The sequence below is a fragment of the Loxodonta africana genome, chromosome 3 (genome assembly GCF_030014295.1).
Source record: "Loxodonta africana isolate mLoxAfr1 chromosome 3, mLoxAfr1.hap2, whole genome shotgun sequence".
In the NCBI taxonomy this organism is placed as follows: Eukaryota; Metazoa; Chordata; class Mammalia; order Proboscidea; family Elephantidae; genus Loxodonta; species Loxodonta africana.
The window spans coordinates 80,625,299-80,643,195 of NC_087344.1; the positions used below are offsets into that span (position 1 = coordinate 80,625,299).

At 42.5% G+C, this 17,897-nt stretch overlaps 1 protein-coding gene across 6 annotated transcripts in view; it reads left to right on the forward strand.

Annotated features, from left to right (window-relative positions):
- The first annotated feature begins 6,554 nt into the window (after positions 1 to 6,554).
- KDM4A (lysine demethylase 4A) overlaps positions 6,555 to 17,897 on the forward strand; it is a 45,674-nt gene continuing 34,331 nt past the window's right edge. For 4 of the 6 annotated variants that reach the window (XR_010321384.1, XM_010595289.3, XM_064281844.1 and 1 more), the window contains exons 1-6: positions 6,555 to 6,707; positions 9,000 to 9,175; positions 10,812 to 10,987; positions 13,500 to 13,614; positions 14,827 to 15,020; positions 17,827 to 17,876. Coding sequence is in view for 5 of the 6 variants with exons in the window: in XM_010595289.3 (XP_010593591.1) it covers positions 9,038 to 9,175; positions 10,812 to 10,987; positions 13,500 to 13,614; positions 14,827 to 15,020; positions 17,827 to 17,876 (673 nt within the window). In the remaining variant the exon portion in view is untranslated. Of the gene's footprint in view, positions 6,708 to 6,900; positions 6,999 to 8,999; positions 9,176 to 10,506; positions 10,572 to 10,811; positions 10,988 to 13,499; positions 13,615 to 14,826; positions 15,021 to 17,826; positions 17,877 to 17,897 lie in introns of those variants that run through there. The other 2 variants (XM_003415548.4, XM_023554620.2) reach the window with 2 other exon arrangements.

Here is a 17,897-nt window from a genome sequence, read left to right on the forward strand (position 1 = left end):
ATACATAGCACCCCTATATGACAGAGTAGGACTGCCCATAAAGTTTCCAAGGCTGTAAATCTTTACAGAAATGGACTGCCACATCTCTGCAGAGAAGCTGGTAGGTTCAAACCACGAACCTTTCAGTTAGCAACCAAGCACTTAATCACTGCGCCACCAGGGCTCCTTTATCCAGGGATGGGAAAGGGGAAGGATCGACTGTAGCCCATTTTAAGGACTCTTAAAGGGTTTCTGCCTTGAATGAGATGGGAAGTCATTTGACGGTTTTAAGAGGAGTAACACGATCCGGCTTCTAGTATTAAAGTATCACTCTGCTGGGTTGAGAAGACTGCAGGGGCAAAGGCGGAAGCAGAGAGACAATTAGGAGGCTGTGGCAATTATCCTGTCCAGGCTAAAGATGACAGTGGCTTGGACTGGGGTGGAGGCAGTGAAGGGAAGTGCTGTCCTGGATCTATTTTAGAGGCAGAGCAGAGCTATGTAAATGTTAATATCAATGAACTAAAAGCTCAAGTCATAAAAGAAGAAATAATCAATAAATTAGACTTCACCAAAATTAAGAACTTTTGCGCTTCAAAAGACTGTTGAGAAAATAAAAAGACAAGCCACAGGCTGAGAGAAAATATTTACAATGCCTGTATCTGATAAAAGACTTGTACCCAGAATATATAAAGAACTCTTACATCTCAATAATAAGAAAACAACCCAATTAAAAAATGGACAAAAGATTTTAATAGTCATTTCACCAAAGCAGATATGTGAATGGCTAATAAGCCCATGAAAAGATGCTCAACATCATTAGTCATTAGGGAAATGCAAATTAAAACCACAATGACACACCATTGCATGTTCACTAGAATGGCTGTAATCGGAAAGATAGACAATAACAAATGTTGGCAAGGATGTAGAGAAATAGGAACCCTTGTGTATTGCTGATGGGAATATACTTTGGAGAATAGTTTGGCGGTTTCTTAAAAAGATAAAAAAAAATTTAGCATACAACCCAGCAATTTCACTCCTAGTTACCTAGAACCAAAACCAAACCTGTTTCTGTCAAGTTGATTCCAACTCACAGCAAGCCTATAGGACAGCGTAGAGCTGCCCCATAGGATTTCCAAGGCTGTAAATCTTTTTTGGGGGGTTATCTTTTTTTTTTAATTGTGCTTTAGATGAAAGTTTACAGCTTAATTCCTTATTCAAAAATTCATGCACATATTGTTTTGTGACATTAGTTACAATCCCCACAGTGTGATAGCACACTCCATCTTTCCACCCTGTATTCCCTGTGCCCATTCAACCAGTTCCTGTCCCTTCCTGCCTTCTCACCCTGCTTTTGGACAGGAGCTGCCCATTTGGTCTCATACATCTGATTAAACTAAGAAGCACATTCCCCACATGTTATTTTGTTTTTATAGTCCTATCTAATCTGTCCTATAGGGTCGCTATGAGTTGGAATCGACTTGACGGCACTGGGTTTTATCTAATCTTTGCCTGAAGAATAGGTTTCAAGAGTGGTTTCAGTTCTGGGTTAACAGTTTGTCTGGGGGTGATAGTTTTGGGGGTTCCTCCAGTCTGGTCCTTTTACGTGAATTTGAGCTCTGTTCTGCATTTCTCTCCTGCCCTACCCAGGACTCTCTGTTGTGTTCCCCGTCAGGGCAGTCATTGGTGGTAGCCAAGCACTGTCTAGTTCTTCTGATCTCAGGGTGGTGGAGTCTCTGGTTCATTTGGTCCTTTAGACCTTTAGGCTAGTATTTTCCTTGTGTCTTTGTTTTTCTTCATTCTCCTTTGCTCTGAGTGGGATGGGGCTAAATGATGTATCTTAGATGGCTGCTCACAAGCTTTTAAGACCCCAGATGACACTGACCAAAGTAGGTGTAGAATATTTTCTTTATACCAATTGATCTTCGTGTACCCCAAAACTATGGTTCCCAGGCCCCAGCCCCAGCTACTCTGTCCTTCCAAGTGTTTGGATGTGCCCAGGAAACTTTCTAGGTTTTGCTTTGGTCCAGTTGTTCTGACTTCCCCTGTATTGAGCCAACTCTGTAAATCTTTATGGAAGCGGACTGCTATATCTTTCTCCTACAGAGCAGCTGGCGGATTCAAACCACCAACCTTTTTTAGGTTAGCAACCCAGAGTTTAACCACTGCACCACCTAGTTACCTACACAAGAGAAATGAAAACATATGCTCACACAAAGAATTGCATGTAAATGTTCATAGCAGCACTATTCATAATAGAACTATTCATAATAGCCAAGAAGTGGAAACAACCCCAATATCACTCAAAATACAGAGTTCTACAATGGAATACTATTTGTCAATAAGGAATGAAATACAGATGCACCCTACAACATGGATGAATCTCAAAAACATTATGCTCAGTGAAAGAAGGCAAACACAAAAGACCACACATATCATATGATGCCATTCAAAAATGAAATTTCCAGAAAAGATAAATCTATAGACAGAAATTATAAGGAGCCCTGGTGGTGCAATGATTAAATACTTGGCTGCTATCCAAAAAGATTGGCACTTTGAAGCCATCCAGTGGCTCCACGGGAGAAACACCTGGCAATCTGCTTCTGTAAAGATTATAGCCAAGAAAACCCTATGCGGTAGTTCTGTTCTGCAGAAACGGGCGCTATGGTTAGAACTGACATGGCAGCTCCCAATAACACAACATAGGCAGAAAGGGGATTAATGGTTCACGAGTCTGAGGGTGGGAATGGAGATTCGTTGTAACCAGGCACAAGGGGTCTTATTGAGGTGGTAGAAGTGTTCAAAACTGAATTGAGTGATGGCTGCGTAACTTGGTAAATTTATTAAAAATCATTAAATTGTTCATTTAAAATGGGCAAACTTTATGCTATGTAAATTATACCTCAATAAAATATTTTTTTAAAAAGAAAAAAATGTTAATGATACAGATATATCTAAATGTAAACAATCTTTTTGTATATAAAGCATTTAGCACAGTGTTTGGAACATAATAAGGGCTCAATAAATGTAATAACTTTTTAAGCTAATGTTATCGCCATCATTATTTATGTGATACCTACTATGTGCTAGACATTGTGTTAGATGCTGCATAAAGTCCCAAGAAAGAATCCCTGGACTGGGAATATAACATAAACTTTATGCCATAGTGACAGGGCTTTAGGTCCAGATCTTCCTGCCATTGCTGGCAAGGCACTGTAAAAGTTTTCTCCTCTGTTCTTTTCCTTCATAGTAAGCACGGCATTTGTAATTTTATTTGTGTGAGTACTTGTTTCATGTCTGTCTTCATCACTGGATTGTAAGCACCATGAGGGAAGGGAATGGTCTGTTTTACTCTTTACTGGCAAGCAGGCAGATTCTGGAAGTCTTTTTGCTTTCCTGATAAAGGAACAGGTGCTAGCAGTACTGTCCCTTTCCTCTTTTGTCTCCTCCCTTCCCCCATGAGTGTGGACAGGATGTCTGGAGCTGCAACAGTGGTCCTACAACCATGAGATGACACACAAAAGCCAAAGCCAAGGTGTGAAGGATGATGGAGAAAGATGGAGAGTCTATTTTTGACAACTTTGTTGAGCACTGAACCAATGCCAGCAAATGTCCATCTCCAGAATTCTTATATGTTCAAGCCACTGTTGGTAGCGTTTTCTATTTTTGGCATGGAAGACATTGCTAAATAATACTACCAATAAGACAGAGGTGACTTTTTTTTTTTAATTTTTATTGTGCTTTAGGTGAAAGTTCATAAATCAAGTCAGTCTCTCACACAAAAACTTACTTATACCTTGCTAACATACTCACAATTGCTCTCCCCCTAGTGAGACAGCCCGCTCCCTCCCTCCACTCTCTTTTTGTGTCCATTTTGCTAGCTTCCAACCCCCTCTACCCTCTCATCTCCCCTCCAGTGAGGAGATGCCAACATAGTCTCAAGTGTCCACCTGATCCAAGGACAGAGGTGATATTCTTGAGAGATACTTTTGTCTAGTGGAGGAGACAGACATGGAAACAAATTCATGCTCTTGTAAAACACTTGCTTTGTGAGGTAATGGACTGAATCAAGGAGTTGTATGCTGGGTTTTGGTTTAGGTGATTGGGTGGATGGTTGCTCCACTAGCTGAGATAGGAAACCTAGGAGGGAGCTCATTTGTGGGGTAAGATTAGTTCTTTTCTGGGCCTGTGGGTTTAAGGTAACTGTAGGACATCTAGGGGGAGGGGCTCAGAGATAGCAGGATTATGGATCTCAGTTCAGGGGAGAAGACTGAGCTGGGGCATAGAATGGGTGTCATCAGGGTACACAAATGAGTGAAGCCTAAGAGTGGAAGTGTATTGAGCTCTTGTTTCAGGCTCTATGCTGAGTGCTTTGTATCATTACCACCATCATCATTAATCTATTATCACAGTTAATACTTACTGAGTACTTTTTAGTGATATAAAGTAGCAGAGACCTTGGAAAACCCTCTTTGGCAGCTGTGGGAAATGTAGCAACATGGCAGCTAGACTTCTAAGTGCTTTAGCTGTACTATCTCATTTAATTCTCAGAACCAAGAAAGGGAAGAACCATTTTCATTCCAATTTTAGTTAGGAGAAAACTGAGGAAAACAGAAATTAAGTAATTTGCCCTCAGTCATACAGCTAGTGAGTTGTGGAACCAGAAGTACCCAAGGAGAGTCTGTAGAATAAGAGAGAAGAGAACATGTTTTTCTTCTTTTTAAATTGAAACATGTACATTAAATGTTATATACAATTTATAAGTGTGCAGCTCAATTGAATATTTACAATGTGAACTCACCAGTGTAACCACCATCCAGATCAAGACATGGAACATTACCAACACCATAGAAGCCATTCCTTGTGTCCCGCCATCATTCCCTGCCCCTCACCCAAAGGTAACCACGACTTTGACTTCTATTACCATAGGTTAGTTTTGCTTAGACTATCAACATTTAAGGGGCAGGAAGAGAAAGATGAGCCTAAAGTAGAAACAGATAAACTGGTCAGAGAAATAGTAGGAGGTCCAGAGAACTTGATCTAGGCCCTACCCGTCATGTATACGCACCGGATGGAAATTAGTGATACAAAGTAGCAGAGACTTTGGAAAACACTCTTTGGCCACAGTGGGAAATGTACCAAGATCAAGTTCACAGAGCAGTTGGTAGTGACAGTGCTGGCAACTGTATCCACGTCTAGGGCATGTCCAGCAGCAAGGAAGGTAGTGGATCAATTCTGCTGCATGATTTGGGGTGGTCTTCCTTGTTATGTATCCTCCAAGCTGGATTCTTTAGACTCGTAACAATTCTGTGAGCTACCCAATATAATCTATTATATTACCTTAATAGGTCAAGAGAGAACGACCTTATAACCGTTCTGAAAGACAACAGCCATTCCCCCCCACCTTTTTTTTAAAAAAAAACAAAACTCTATTTTTTTTTTCTTTCTCCAGGAAGCAGTGTGCCCAGCCCCAGGAGATAAATCACAAATGGTCTAAGTCGGTACCATTCTATGTAATACCATCCTTCTTGTCAATGTACATTAGCTCTCATCTTCACAACAATTCTGCAAGGCAGGTATTACCTTTTCCATTTTATTGATGGGAAAATCCAAGCTTAGAGGAGTGACCTGGTTTTGAACACAAGTCAGACTCTGTAACTATTTCCACTACACTACCCCATTACTCATCTACGGGGAATTTTGTACTTTTTTTTTTTTTCTTAATGACTCTAGTTGTGGGTGTTCTATTTTCCTATTTGACCTATAAGGGTGTCCTGTACGCCTCCTCCCCAACCACTCTTGACAATCAAGTAGCTCCTTAAGGGGCTCACGACCCCTCAGGAACCGCTCCTAATGACTTCTAGGAACCCCCTTGCCCTCCAGAAGTGCCTTTTAGAGTTATTAGGACTCCCAGGATCCCCCCTCCCAAGAGCTGCTCCTAATGACCCCCAATCCCCACTCACTGAGGAACTGCTTCTAATGACTCTAAGGACTCCACTTCCTCCCAGGACCTGTCCTAATGATCCTCAGGGCTCTCTCCCCTTCAAGAACTGTTCCTAATAGTCCTCAGGAAGTAAGGTGACCAACCATCCTGGTCTTCCGGAGAGTTAAGGGGTTCCCAGGACACGGGACTTGTTTTCAAACCTAGACAGACCCGGGCAAACTGAGACACGTTGATCACTTTATCAGGAACTCTACAACTTCGGAACCTGCCCTTAATAGTCTCCATCACACTTTCACACAAGGCAAGGGTCGAAATCACCCCCAAAAGACTTTGCCCCGCTCTTTCGTTAAAAACACCCCACAATAACCTCCTCGCCCTCTACCCACCTTCCCGACCATCCCGTTTCTAGGTGCTCATTTCTTTCAACCCTGATTAGTTACTGAAGCTCGTCTGTGATTGGCCAGCTCCAAGGTTCAGCCCAGATGCTCAGTGGCCGTGCTCCCGAGTGGTACAGCGTTTTCTCCTGGCAACAGCCCGAGCCGGCGCTCATAGGCTGAGCGGATTGAAATTCCGGGACTTTGAGGCGGCTGAATCACGTGCCCATTTGCTGTTTGAGATCTTACAGCAGTTCCCGCATTGGCCGACTCCGTGGGGCGCTGCGAGGCTGCGCAGAGGCCGAACCTAGAGGAGGCGGGGCTTCGCCCTTGGCCGGCTGGAAAAGCGGTAGAGTCGGTTAGTGGCGACAGTAAAAGTTGGACCCAAGCCCTGCCGGGACGGTGGGCTTTAGGTGAGAACCGTAGGATTTTGTAATCCTTTAGGCTTGTTGCTGCTGTAGTCGTGACCGTGAACCTCGGTGGGGGAGGGGCGAGGGTTCGTTTAGGAGGTGAGTGATAGGCATAGTTTTTGGCCAATGGGAGAAGGAGTTTCCAAAGTGGGTTCTGAGATTGGCCTTTTCCAATTTCCTGTGGCCAATGGAGATCGGGAAGGTGGGCGGGTCCACCGAGCCTTATTTTCTTCTTCCTGCGGCCCAGCCTCACTCGCCTGGGCGGCGGGGCCGGGAGGGGCCGGACTTTCTACGGTGAGCTTCGCGGACCCTGGGAGCGGGGCAGGGGAAGTTACCTGTGGAGCGATGCCGGCGGGAGCGGCTGCGAGGGAAGGGGGCGAGGGTGCGAACTGTTGTTAGCAACAGCTGCCTTTATTGAGTAGTTGAGTACTGGGCCTAGTGCTTAGCGTTTCGCTTGCATCATCTGACTTAAGCACAGCAACCCTGCAGCGCGTGGGGTTGGGATCCCCATTTTACAGGTGGGGAAACTGAGACTCAGACAACTTCCGCTGCCAAGGTCACACAAGTGATGAACGGTAGAGACCAGACCTGTAGTCAGAGTTGTTTTGACTCGAGCCGGTGCTCTTGAACCACTAAGCTTTGTTACTGGATGCGGAAGGAAAGGTGTCAGGGAATGGGAACTCTCCCCAGGGAATAGATTGGGGGAAGGGAACCCTAGAGTTGAAGAAAGGAGATGAGCTACTATGGTGAGGGTAAGGAAATCATTATTCAGCAGTTACCGGGTGCCTGCTCCGTGCCATGCATTGTTCTAGGTTTTAGCCATTACTAAGATGATTAGGGTCAAAGGTACGTGAAGCTGATGGGCCCCTTCCAAGGTGTGGGGGGAAGCCCTCACATTGTGATCACATGATACCGTTTTGTAAAAGCAGGATGTCTTTTTTTTTTTTTTTAAAGAGGATCCTCAAAATGGAATAAACTTCAGGTTCCCTCACACTTGAGCCTGCCCTTGCAAAGGACTTAGTCTAGGTGGAGAGTAGGCAGCATTTAGTAATGGGAGGAGCAAAAGGAGTGCATTTCAGGACTGTGAGATTTCCTGGTATGCAAAACAGCGATAATAGTACACTTCCCATGCAAAGTTTCCACAAGGCGCATGGAAAGAACCTGGCCAGAAACACCGGTTATTTTTGGTGGATGCAGGTAGTGGAGCTTGACTTTTCTCCTCTCTCAGACAGCTCTCTATTCTGTCTCCCCAGTCTGTTACAAGATTACTGGTACATTGGAAGCAGTTTCCTCCCCTCTGGGCTCTCTCTCCAGCTTTCAAGGGGACTCTTGGAACTGGGCTGCCATGGCTTTGGGGCCCAGATTGGGGGAGCAGGATGGCTAAACCCTTGGTGAGGAGGTTCAGTAGAGGGCATGCTGTTTTTGCTTTTAAACTTACTCCTTTTAGCTGGTATGCTTTGTCCTTTTCTCAGTTGAGATGGCCTGTTGTGTTACCAGAGAATGGCTAGTGTACGCACTTAGCTGAAGGCCTCATCTAAAAGCATAACAAAGTATTTCTTTTATTTTCTGCAGTCACTTACGAAGTTCGCCCTGTATTGCCAGTTTACTGCCTGTTTAAATTTTGTCCTTTGAATTCTGGGTACAGTGCAATTAAACGAGTCTCTGGCTTGACTTCATTAAGTACTGCTGGAACTGCATTTTGGCTTAGATGTGAGAACAGCTTCACTTTAGGGCTTTAAAAGCTATAGCTCTTGCTACTAATGTCAAAGTATTTTTTTAACCTTAAACTTTGTAATCTTGTAACCAAGTAACTTTTCTTAAAGGATTTGGAATCCTGTTTTAAAGCTGTGCCCTAGAAGGGGGTCCATAGATAGGTAGCTTTTTAAATCTGGTTTTAAGTTATTTTTAATGTTCTGAGAAGGGCTTAGCAAGGTGTGAATAGAGACTAAATTGAAAAGATAAAAGGGTAAAATACAGGCAGGGCAGCTGTATTGTTAGATAGGACCAACCACTGAATGATTACAGTTGCTCCTTTTATAGCCGAAACAATGTATCCATCTAAATGAGATTTGAATACTTGCAATTTCCATTCGTCAGGTTCTTTTAGAGAAAACCCTTTCTATCTGTATTTCAAATTCCTTTAAATGACTCTTCCAGAGGCAGATTCCAGCTGTGAGGTCTCACTGCTTCTTCAGAATTCTACATCCTCTTTTACTATTTTCAGCACTGACATCCACAGCATTTAATTTTGATTAAGTTTTATGTAATTTTAAGCTGTTAATAATATTTCTTTAGATTTCATCTGACCAAAGTGACCTCAGAGAGTAGGGAAAATGGCTTCTGAATCAGAAACCCTGAATCCCAGTGCTCGAATAATGACCTTCTATCCGACCATGGAGGAGTTCCGGAACTTCAGTCGATACATTGCCTACATTGAATCCCAAGGAGCTCATCGGGCTGGGCTGGCCAAGGTAAGGGGTGGGGTTGTTCATTCTGGCTTTTGTTACAGAGGGCAGCAGTAAGATTTTTCCTAATGAAGACCAGAAGTGCTGGGTTTTACCAACAGGCAGGTAGACCGATGAGTGTGTGCTGTCCTGTTCGTAAGTTAATTCCTTTTGTTAGCATCTGGAGAATCACTGCTTTTAGGTGGGAGGAGAGCAGCTTGGAAAGAGCCAGTGTTCCCAGGACTGGATGGTGTGGTACCTCGGTCCTCACGGTGAAGATGGGTGCTTTAGGGTTTTTATCTCTGTGTGGAGCGCTGTGGCCATCCAAAGCCTCTGGCTCTGATTTCATTCTCGTTGAGCATCCTCAACTTGACTTTCCATGTGGTCTTTCTTCAAGGGGAAAATGCCTGCCAGCATGAGTATTCTGGTTCTTGTAACTTGAAATTGGTTTCTGGTTTATACTTTTTTCTCCTGTGAGTCAGGTTAGTTTTTTCTTTTGAGTCAAATCAACCCGTAATATATTCTGTCAGAATCAAGTAAATAAAATGAGTGCATTTCTGGAAGGATCCTCAAGAAGGTCAGAGGCAGGGGACTCTGAACCAGGAGGAAACTTTTATTGTTTTAAACTGTTGCAATTTCCTATCATGTGTATATATTTTTTAATTTGAAAAAAGAAAGTAAGGACAGTGATTACCAAGCTGAGGACCAGTCCTTGGATGTTGGTACCCCCACTGAGGCCTCAGATATTTCCATCTTTACTCTTATATGCAGATATTGCTACTGCAGGGTTAATAGCAGGTAGAAGCAGCAAGACCTCAGTGTAGCTTTTTCATGGTACGGTTTTTTGGGGGGTTCAACTTTATTAGTTTAAAAAAATTACAAAAGCATTCTGGTTATTACAAGTTAAATGATTGAGAAATAAGAAATGGCTAATCTTCACCCATCTGCTCTTGTGCCACATCCTTAATGTAATCACTGTTAATTGATTGGCATATCTCTTTCCGTATGTTTTTCTCTGCTCACACAAATGAACATACACGTAAGACATTATTTTTTGTTTTATTTTAAACAAAATGGGACCATGCCGTGTGTATTTGTGTCAGTTTGGTCTTTTTCCTTTTTTGTTTTTAATTACATATCTTTCTCCCTCTAGGTCAGTTATGGATCCAACTCATTCTTTTTTTCCCATGTTAATTATCTGGTTAATTTATTAGTATTATTTGAATAGGTAGTATACTTATATGGGTGAGAAACAAAATGTTATTAGAAGGTAGCTGTTGCAATATCTTACTCTCAACTTTTAAGAGTGTAGAGTTTACCAAATCAAGTAAAATTGTACTTTTCGTTTTTTTTTAAAGAGAGCCCTGCAGTTAGATTGGGAGAGAATCAGCTCTTCACCCTCCTTTCCTGATGCCCAGATAAGGTACTGAGGCTGGGAACAAGTATTTCCTTAGGTCACTGCAGTTAGGCAGCTGTTAATGGCAGAACTGGATCAGGGTTAGCATGGCAGTGTGACTTGCTGTGTTTGGGCGAGTGTGGTTAAATCAAGGTAACTTTCTAGAAAACTTGACTGTTAGATTGGAGAGCAGCCTGCAGACTTCCTGGATTCTGACTGGCTTTGCAGGTTTCTGATCTATCCCTTTGTTTCTTGTATTCCCTACAGGTTGTTCCTCCAAAGGAGTGGAAGCCACGAGCTTCCTATGATGATATTGATGATCTGGTCATTCCTGCCCCCATCCAACAGCTGGTGACTGGGCAGTCTGGCCTCTTTACTCAGTACAACATACAGAAGAAGGCCATGACTGTTCGAGAGTTCCGCAAGATAGCCAACAGTGATAAGTGAGTGAAAACACGCTTCTTTCTTTACCTGTCGTACCATCCAGGACCTAGCATCTCATCCTCATAGCTGTCTCCAAGGCAATGACCATCCTCCTGAAGAGCAGCAGTTCCCTCAGCTCTAGCTTCTGTCTTCCTTTCTGCTCTTTTTATGGGATTACTTCCTCCTCTCAGTATCGTGTCACAGTCTAAACTTGTACACGTTCTTACGTAAAGTTATCCCATTGTTTCTCCATCAAAAGGGGAATCATTTTCTTGTTCTGGTAAATTGCTAAGTTGCAAAGGAGAAAGTTGAACATGATTTAAAAGGAGCTTTTGCCGTATGTATCGATAACCTGCTTATCAAAAAGTGGCGTTAGTTCGTCTCTTTACTCTGGATCCTTCTGTCTTTACCTAATCATGCAGACTCCTCAGTATCCACTTAGCTGCCACCCCGTTTTTTTGTTTTGACATGAACAAGATGTGAATAAACTACCAAGTTGGTTGTTATTTTCTATCACCCTGTTTTTTTACCATCACTACATTCTTATCTTTTAGAAACTTTTCTTGTTTAGGTCAGTTGTTTTTCTCTGCTGCGTTTAATATTTAACTCTCGTTTTACCTCAGATTTGCAGAGAATGAATTTTGTGTTTCCCTCATTCAGCTCTGTTTGCTCCTCCTTTATCTTCTTTCTTGAATCTTCTTTCTCATGTTACTTCTCAGTTTTGAGTTTACACAAGGATTTTTCCATTCTCCTTTGCTTCTTTTCCTGAGACTTTTTGTCTGTGTATGTCTTGATTTCAGCCAGTCAGACGAATTACGCCCTCGCTGTGAACGAGCCCAAAGCTAAATCTTTAGCTTGCCAGTTTTCACACTCTGGGGGCAGGACTTCATGTGCTTTGTCATCTCTCTCATCAGGTCTTGCTTTTTCTGTTTCTGCTCTTTACTTTCTTTCTGTTTGACTTTATCACAATTCTAATTGAGATCTTCTAGTTTTACTGATAACTGAACCCTTAAAATATCTGTATTTCTGGCTTTCCTGTTATCCAGTGTAAGAATGTATGTAAAAGCATGCTGAAGAGGTGTGACATGCTCTGTAGATGAAAGGCCCTGTCATCCTTTCATCTGTGTCATGTGTATGCATTCTATTTCTGTTTCTCACCTGGGACTCTGCTGGGGGCCTTAGCCCACTGTCTGTCTTCTCTTCTTGTCAGCAGATGCTAGACTGTTGCTTCTTTCAGGATACCTCGTTTCCTTTTAAATTTGCCAGTCTTGTGTCTATTGCCTTCACCCTGAAATATAACAAGTTCTTACCCTTGATTTCTCTCTACATGTCCAGCCAGCTTTAATAAGACCCAGTAGTAACAAATCCACATTAATAAAACAGATCACTTGGAGGTGGGAGATATCTATGTATCTCTATCTACATTTATATAATTTATATTGTATATTTTATATATGTATTTTACAGATATATCATTATATATAATTTATATATGATTATATTATACATATAATTTATATATATATAATTTATATATATTATATATGACTATATATAATATATATAATTTAAGGTTCCCTAAATGTAACATTTGGTATGCACAAATCTATGTTTGTATTTTTAGGAATATTGAATGTATTTTAGGTAGGATTCTCTGTTGAGTGTTAGACATTGCCAAAGGTGCCTGGCCTGGAGCAGTGAAATGAACCCTCTCGGAGCATCTTCCTTAATGTTGGTGCAGGGAAATGAGTGCTGCCAGAGGCCTCAGCTTTTCACATACTGGCTGATTTTACATGTCCGTGGGTATGTTGGAAACCCTGGTGGCGTAGTGGTTAAGTGCTACGGCTGCTTAACCAAAGGGTCGGCAGTTCGAATCTGCCAGGCGCTCCTTGGAAACTCTATGGGGCAGTTCTACTCTGTCCTGTAGGGTCGCTATGAGTTGGAATTGCCTTGATGGCACTGGGTTTGGTTTTTTTTTTTTTTTTTTTGTGTGTGTGTGTGTGTGTGGTTATATTGGGGTTTCTGGCTTTTGGTTCCTACAGGTTTGCAAGCTTCTGTCTCCCAGGTGGCCAAGCTACTCCTGCACCAGCCCGAGTGTAGTTTAAATAGAGTCTCTTTAGAGAGTTGAGGATATTGTGCTTCTTAAGGAAAACGAGTTTACATCTGAGCATCCATCATTTTCCTCAGGCCCAGAGCACATGGAAGGGATATTGAGGGAGTTGCTTAGAGCCTTGAAGGCCAAAATTATGTCCTGTTCATTTGAAATGTCTTGCTATCCCTACAAAAGGGGATTATGTCTTACACTGTTTGTGCATAATGAATTTAGTCCCCTTAATGGAAACCCTGGTGGCATAGTGGTTAAGTGCTGTGTCTCCTAACCAAAAGGTCAGCAGTTCAAATCCACCAGGTGCTCCTTGGAAAGAAACTCTATGGGGCAGTTTTACTCTGTCCTAAACAGTCACTATGAGTAGGAATCGACTTGACTGCAACAGGTTTTTAATGGTTAATACTTTTACTTTTGTTTTTTGAAAGGTACTGTACCCCGCGCTATAGTGAGTTTGAAGAGCTTGAGCGGAAATACTGGAAAAATCTCACATTTAATCCCCCAATCTATGGTGCAGATGTGAATGGCACTCTCTATGAAAAGGTGAGACTCACTGGAAAGCGTGTTTGCAGCATTTTTGTAATTTTGCTGTGTAAAACTATTGTTATGAAGCCCAGCACATAGTAGGCACCTGAAAGCTGTTGGCTGAATGGGTGGACAAACAAATGAATGATCTACTAGCAGCTGACACGCTGTGTTCACTTAATTGTGGGTATTTTTACATGAGACTGAATTTTATTTCTCCTACTCTACATGTGAATTGAATGATGTGGTGTTCTTTTCAAGGGCCCTTAGCATAACCTGTGGGTGGTAACTGATGAGTTCTTGAGAGGGTGGGATCAGAGAAAATGAAATGTTGGGGGAGAGGCAGTGTGGTTTCTGCAGAAAAAAAGATCACTGACTCATCTACTGAAAGGGGTATATGTTTAAGAAGAGAGATGTATTTAGATTTTCAGAATCCCTCAAGATTTTGTAGCAAAAGCTATTTTTAGAAATTGCATTGCCTTCGGATATAGTGCTGTTTGACATAAGGAACTACCTTAGAAATGGCAAAAGAGGGAATTATTTGGTATTTGGATGATTAAAAATTTGTAGGACATTTCAGGAATTATTGCTCAGATTGATGTTGATGTTTCTGTGAATAATTGGAAGGAAGGAGTTTAAAAAGTGCATTCCAAGTTTGTTGATGAGCTTTCTAGGTGATAGGAAGTCAGGTTTAGAGGGATGAATGGCAGGAAGGCGCTATAAGAATCTGGGGTGGGGAGGTACGAAAGCAGGGTAAAATTATTGAGAGTGTACTTAACACAGGAAAAGGATTTGGGTGGCATTATAGACTTTAACTGAAGACACGGGCCAGTGGAAATTGGGACTAGAAAAGCCACGAAATTGCTATAGTTAATTCCTATGTTTTGCATTTTTATTGTCTAAGAGTTTTTTCCTACTTTGATTTAAGTATCTTTGGCTTCAATTTAAGCACTTCCTCCTAGGGATTAGAACAGGTGCCGCCATCTCTTAGCATCTTCCAAAGTGTTCACAAAGTGACGCTTGCCCTTTGGAGGTAAAATGGCCTCAGTTTCAGTGGTGGCTGTGAAAAGTGAGTGAGAGGTGCTGTGGTCTTCGTGTCCATGCTGTTTGACATTGTTCCACATCTTTCTTAGAGGTATCAACTTATCTGTGACCTACCCTGATTTGTAGGTTCAGCGCCTCAGTTTATATTCACATGTAACTTGCTATGAACTGTCATTTCCTTTGCAGCACATCGATGAGTGGAATATTGGCCGGCTGAGAACAATCCTGGACTTGGTGGAAAAGGAGAGTGGGATCACCATTGAGGGTGTGAACACCCCATACCTGTATTTTGGAATGTGGAAGACATCCTTTGCTTGGCATACTGAAGACATGGACCTGTACAGTATCAATTACCTGCACTTCGGAGAACCAAAGTCCTGGTAAAGTCTGCCAGCATTGGCACTGGGGCTTTCTGGTTATAGAGCGGGGCTTCTCAACTCTTAACGTGCATAGGAATCACCAGGGCATCTGTTAAATGCAGACTCTGGTTCAGCACGCCTGGGGTGGGCCTGGCATTCTACATTTTAAACAGGCTTTCAAGCGAGGCGATGCTGTTGGACCTCTGGTGCTCAATCCATCTTTTGAGGCCTCAGAGAGCAGGACACTTAATACCATTGTATGAAAGCATAAGTTGGCTGAGTTACCGAGAGCCACAGGGGCTATTCCAGGCTGTCCCACTGCTTTTTAATTTCTTTTTCTGAAAAGGCCAGAGGCATTTCTTAGAGGCAGACTTCCAAGACTGGAGTCACTCTTTCAGATGGTAGAAGGCTTTCCTTTCCTCATAGAAAAATATATTTGAAGAGCAGCAGTGTATGCTTAACACAGGGGGAATGTAGCTATTCAGCATATGCTTTCTTGCTCTCCAGGGTGTTACCAGTCTACTTGGGGAGACAAAAGATTTGTTTTTTCTTCTCTCCATTGGTTGATCCCCCTGTCAGTCTCAGCACTTTCATGCAGGTGTTGCAGATAACAGTGGTGAATAAGACAGATGAGATACCTGCCCACACACAGCTAGAAGACTGGTCAGGAGATAGGAAGTAAAAAGTGAGAAAGTGATCACGTGGTGTGAGAAAAGCTGTAACGGGGAAGGGGGTGCTATATGTCCACATAGGAAGGGGTGGCGTGGGGGTTAGAGAAGACTTCTTTGGAAGAGGTGACAACTAAGCTGAGACCCAAAAAATGAGGAGGAGTTAGCTGGGTAGAGTGGGCTTAAGGAGGGGAGACTACCTCTGTGGTGCACAGGGAAGGCAGATGCAGCAACATGTGCAGAGACCCAAAGCTGAGAGAGCATGATCTGTTTAGGGAACTGGAGGGGTCCACTGCGGGTTGAGCTCTATGTATGGGAGTGAGAAATGAGGCCAGAGGGACACCACTGGCCAGGTCATGGGGAGTCTTGGAAACTATTCCATCTTCATTTGCCCTTTCCAAGGGTTTTCCTTTCCTCCTTCAAATGCTAGTCTTGAGGAGAATGCCTTTTGTCTCTGTGACCACCCCATCACTGCTCTTCCATTTCCTTCCTTAGATGGCTGGATCTCTAGGATCCATAAGTGTAGCTTTTGTTTCTTCACCATTGTTTACTCCCGAAATTCCCTGAAATTGGATTTCCATTCTCATCTCAAGAAGGCTTTCTAGTTATTACATGCACTCTTTAGGTAATCTGTAATGGGATTTCCAGAAACTTGTGTGCAGGGTTGCCTGATGGATCCCAGATTCCTTTAGATGACAAACATTTTCCTCAACTCTCCTCTTTTGTTCCCCCCCACCCCCATAATGAAGCTATTCGGGTTGGGAAGTTTTTCCTGTTATTGTGGAGTAATTTTTAGAATAAAGGTCAAGATAGAGTTATTGTGTGTTTCAACGTATAAAGTTTAATAGTTTTACCAAAGTTTAAAATAAGCTGAGGGTCTCTTTTTTTCTCCTTTTTCATGGAGAGCTAATCTGGGGGGTATAGACATCCTGCTGACTAGTTGTTGTCAGGTGCCATTTAGTTGGCTCTGACTCACAGTGACGTTTTGTACAACTGAATGAAACACTGCGCCATCTTCACAATCGTTGCTATGTTTGAGCCCATTGTTGGCAGCCACTCTGTCAGTCCATCTTGTTGAAGGTCTTCCCCTTTTTTGCTGACCCTCTAGTTTACCAAGCATGATGCCCTTCTCCAGAGACTGGCCCCTCCAGATAGCATGTCCAAAGTATGTGAGACGAAGTCTTGTCATTCTTCTTGCTTCTACTGAGGAGCATTCTGGCTGTACTTCTTCCAAGACAGATTTGTTCGTTCTTCTGGCAGTCTGTGGTATATTCAGTATTCTTCGCCAACAGCATTATTCAAAGGCATCAATTCTTCTGTGATCTTCCTTATTCATTGTTCAGCTTTTGCAGGCATATGAGGCGATTGAAAATACCATGGCTTGGGTCAGGCACACCTTAGTCCTCACACTGACGTCTTTTCTTTTTAATACTTTATTTAATAAAGAGGTTTTTCCACAGCAGATTTGCCTGATGCAGTATGTTGTTTGATTTTTTTCGACTGCTGCTTCCATGGGCATTGACTGTGGATCTAAATAAAATGAAATCCTTGACAGCTTCAGTATTTTCTGTGCTAGTCATAATGTTGCTTATCTGTCCACCACAGTACCACAGACTGACAGATGAATGGTGGTACTGGCTAGAGGAGTAATTAATTATTGGGTAATCAGTATAGCTGTTATGGAGAAGGGAAAATGAGCTCATCAGCACATTCGAGGTGAGGTTTCTTAAGTATCTAATCCATCTTCACCTTGTTCTCCATCCTATCACAGTTAGGACTTTAAGGCTGTGCCAGGAGTGCTTTTAAAAATACTAAGATTATGTAATGCTGTCCTTCTTTTTTAAAAAATTTTATAGCATGAACAACATCATAAAGGAGAGAAACATTCAGTGTGTGCCATAAATTACCATAAGTCCTGGCTTGTGGTAAATATACAATAAATGTCTTATTAAATAAATGAATATAAAATACATAAATTCACTCATACTTCTATGTGGGCTCCCACTTCTGTGCCCCAACGGTCTAATATATCAGTTCTCCAGGTCTAGCTTTTGCGGTTGGGAAGATAAAAAATCTGATATTTCAAGCTGTCTTGAGAGTGGGAACAAGCTCTTGTGCCTGTCCCCTGCTCAGGCTCCAGGGATCCTCTTTGATTGCAGGTACTCTGTTCCCCCAGAGCACGGGAAACGGCTGGAGCGTCTCGCCAAAGGTACTGTGTCTTCTCCATACG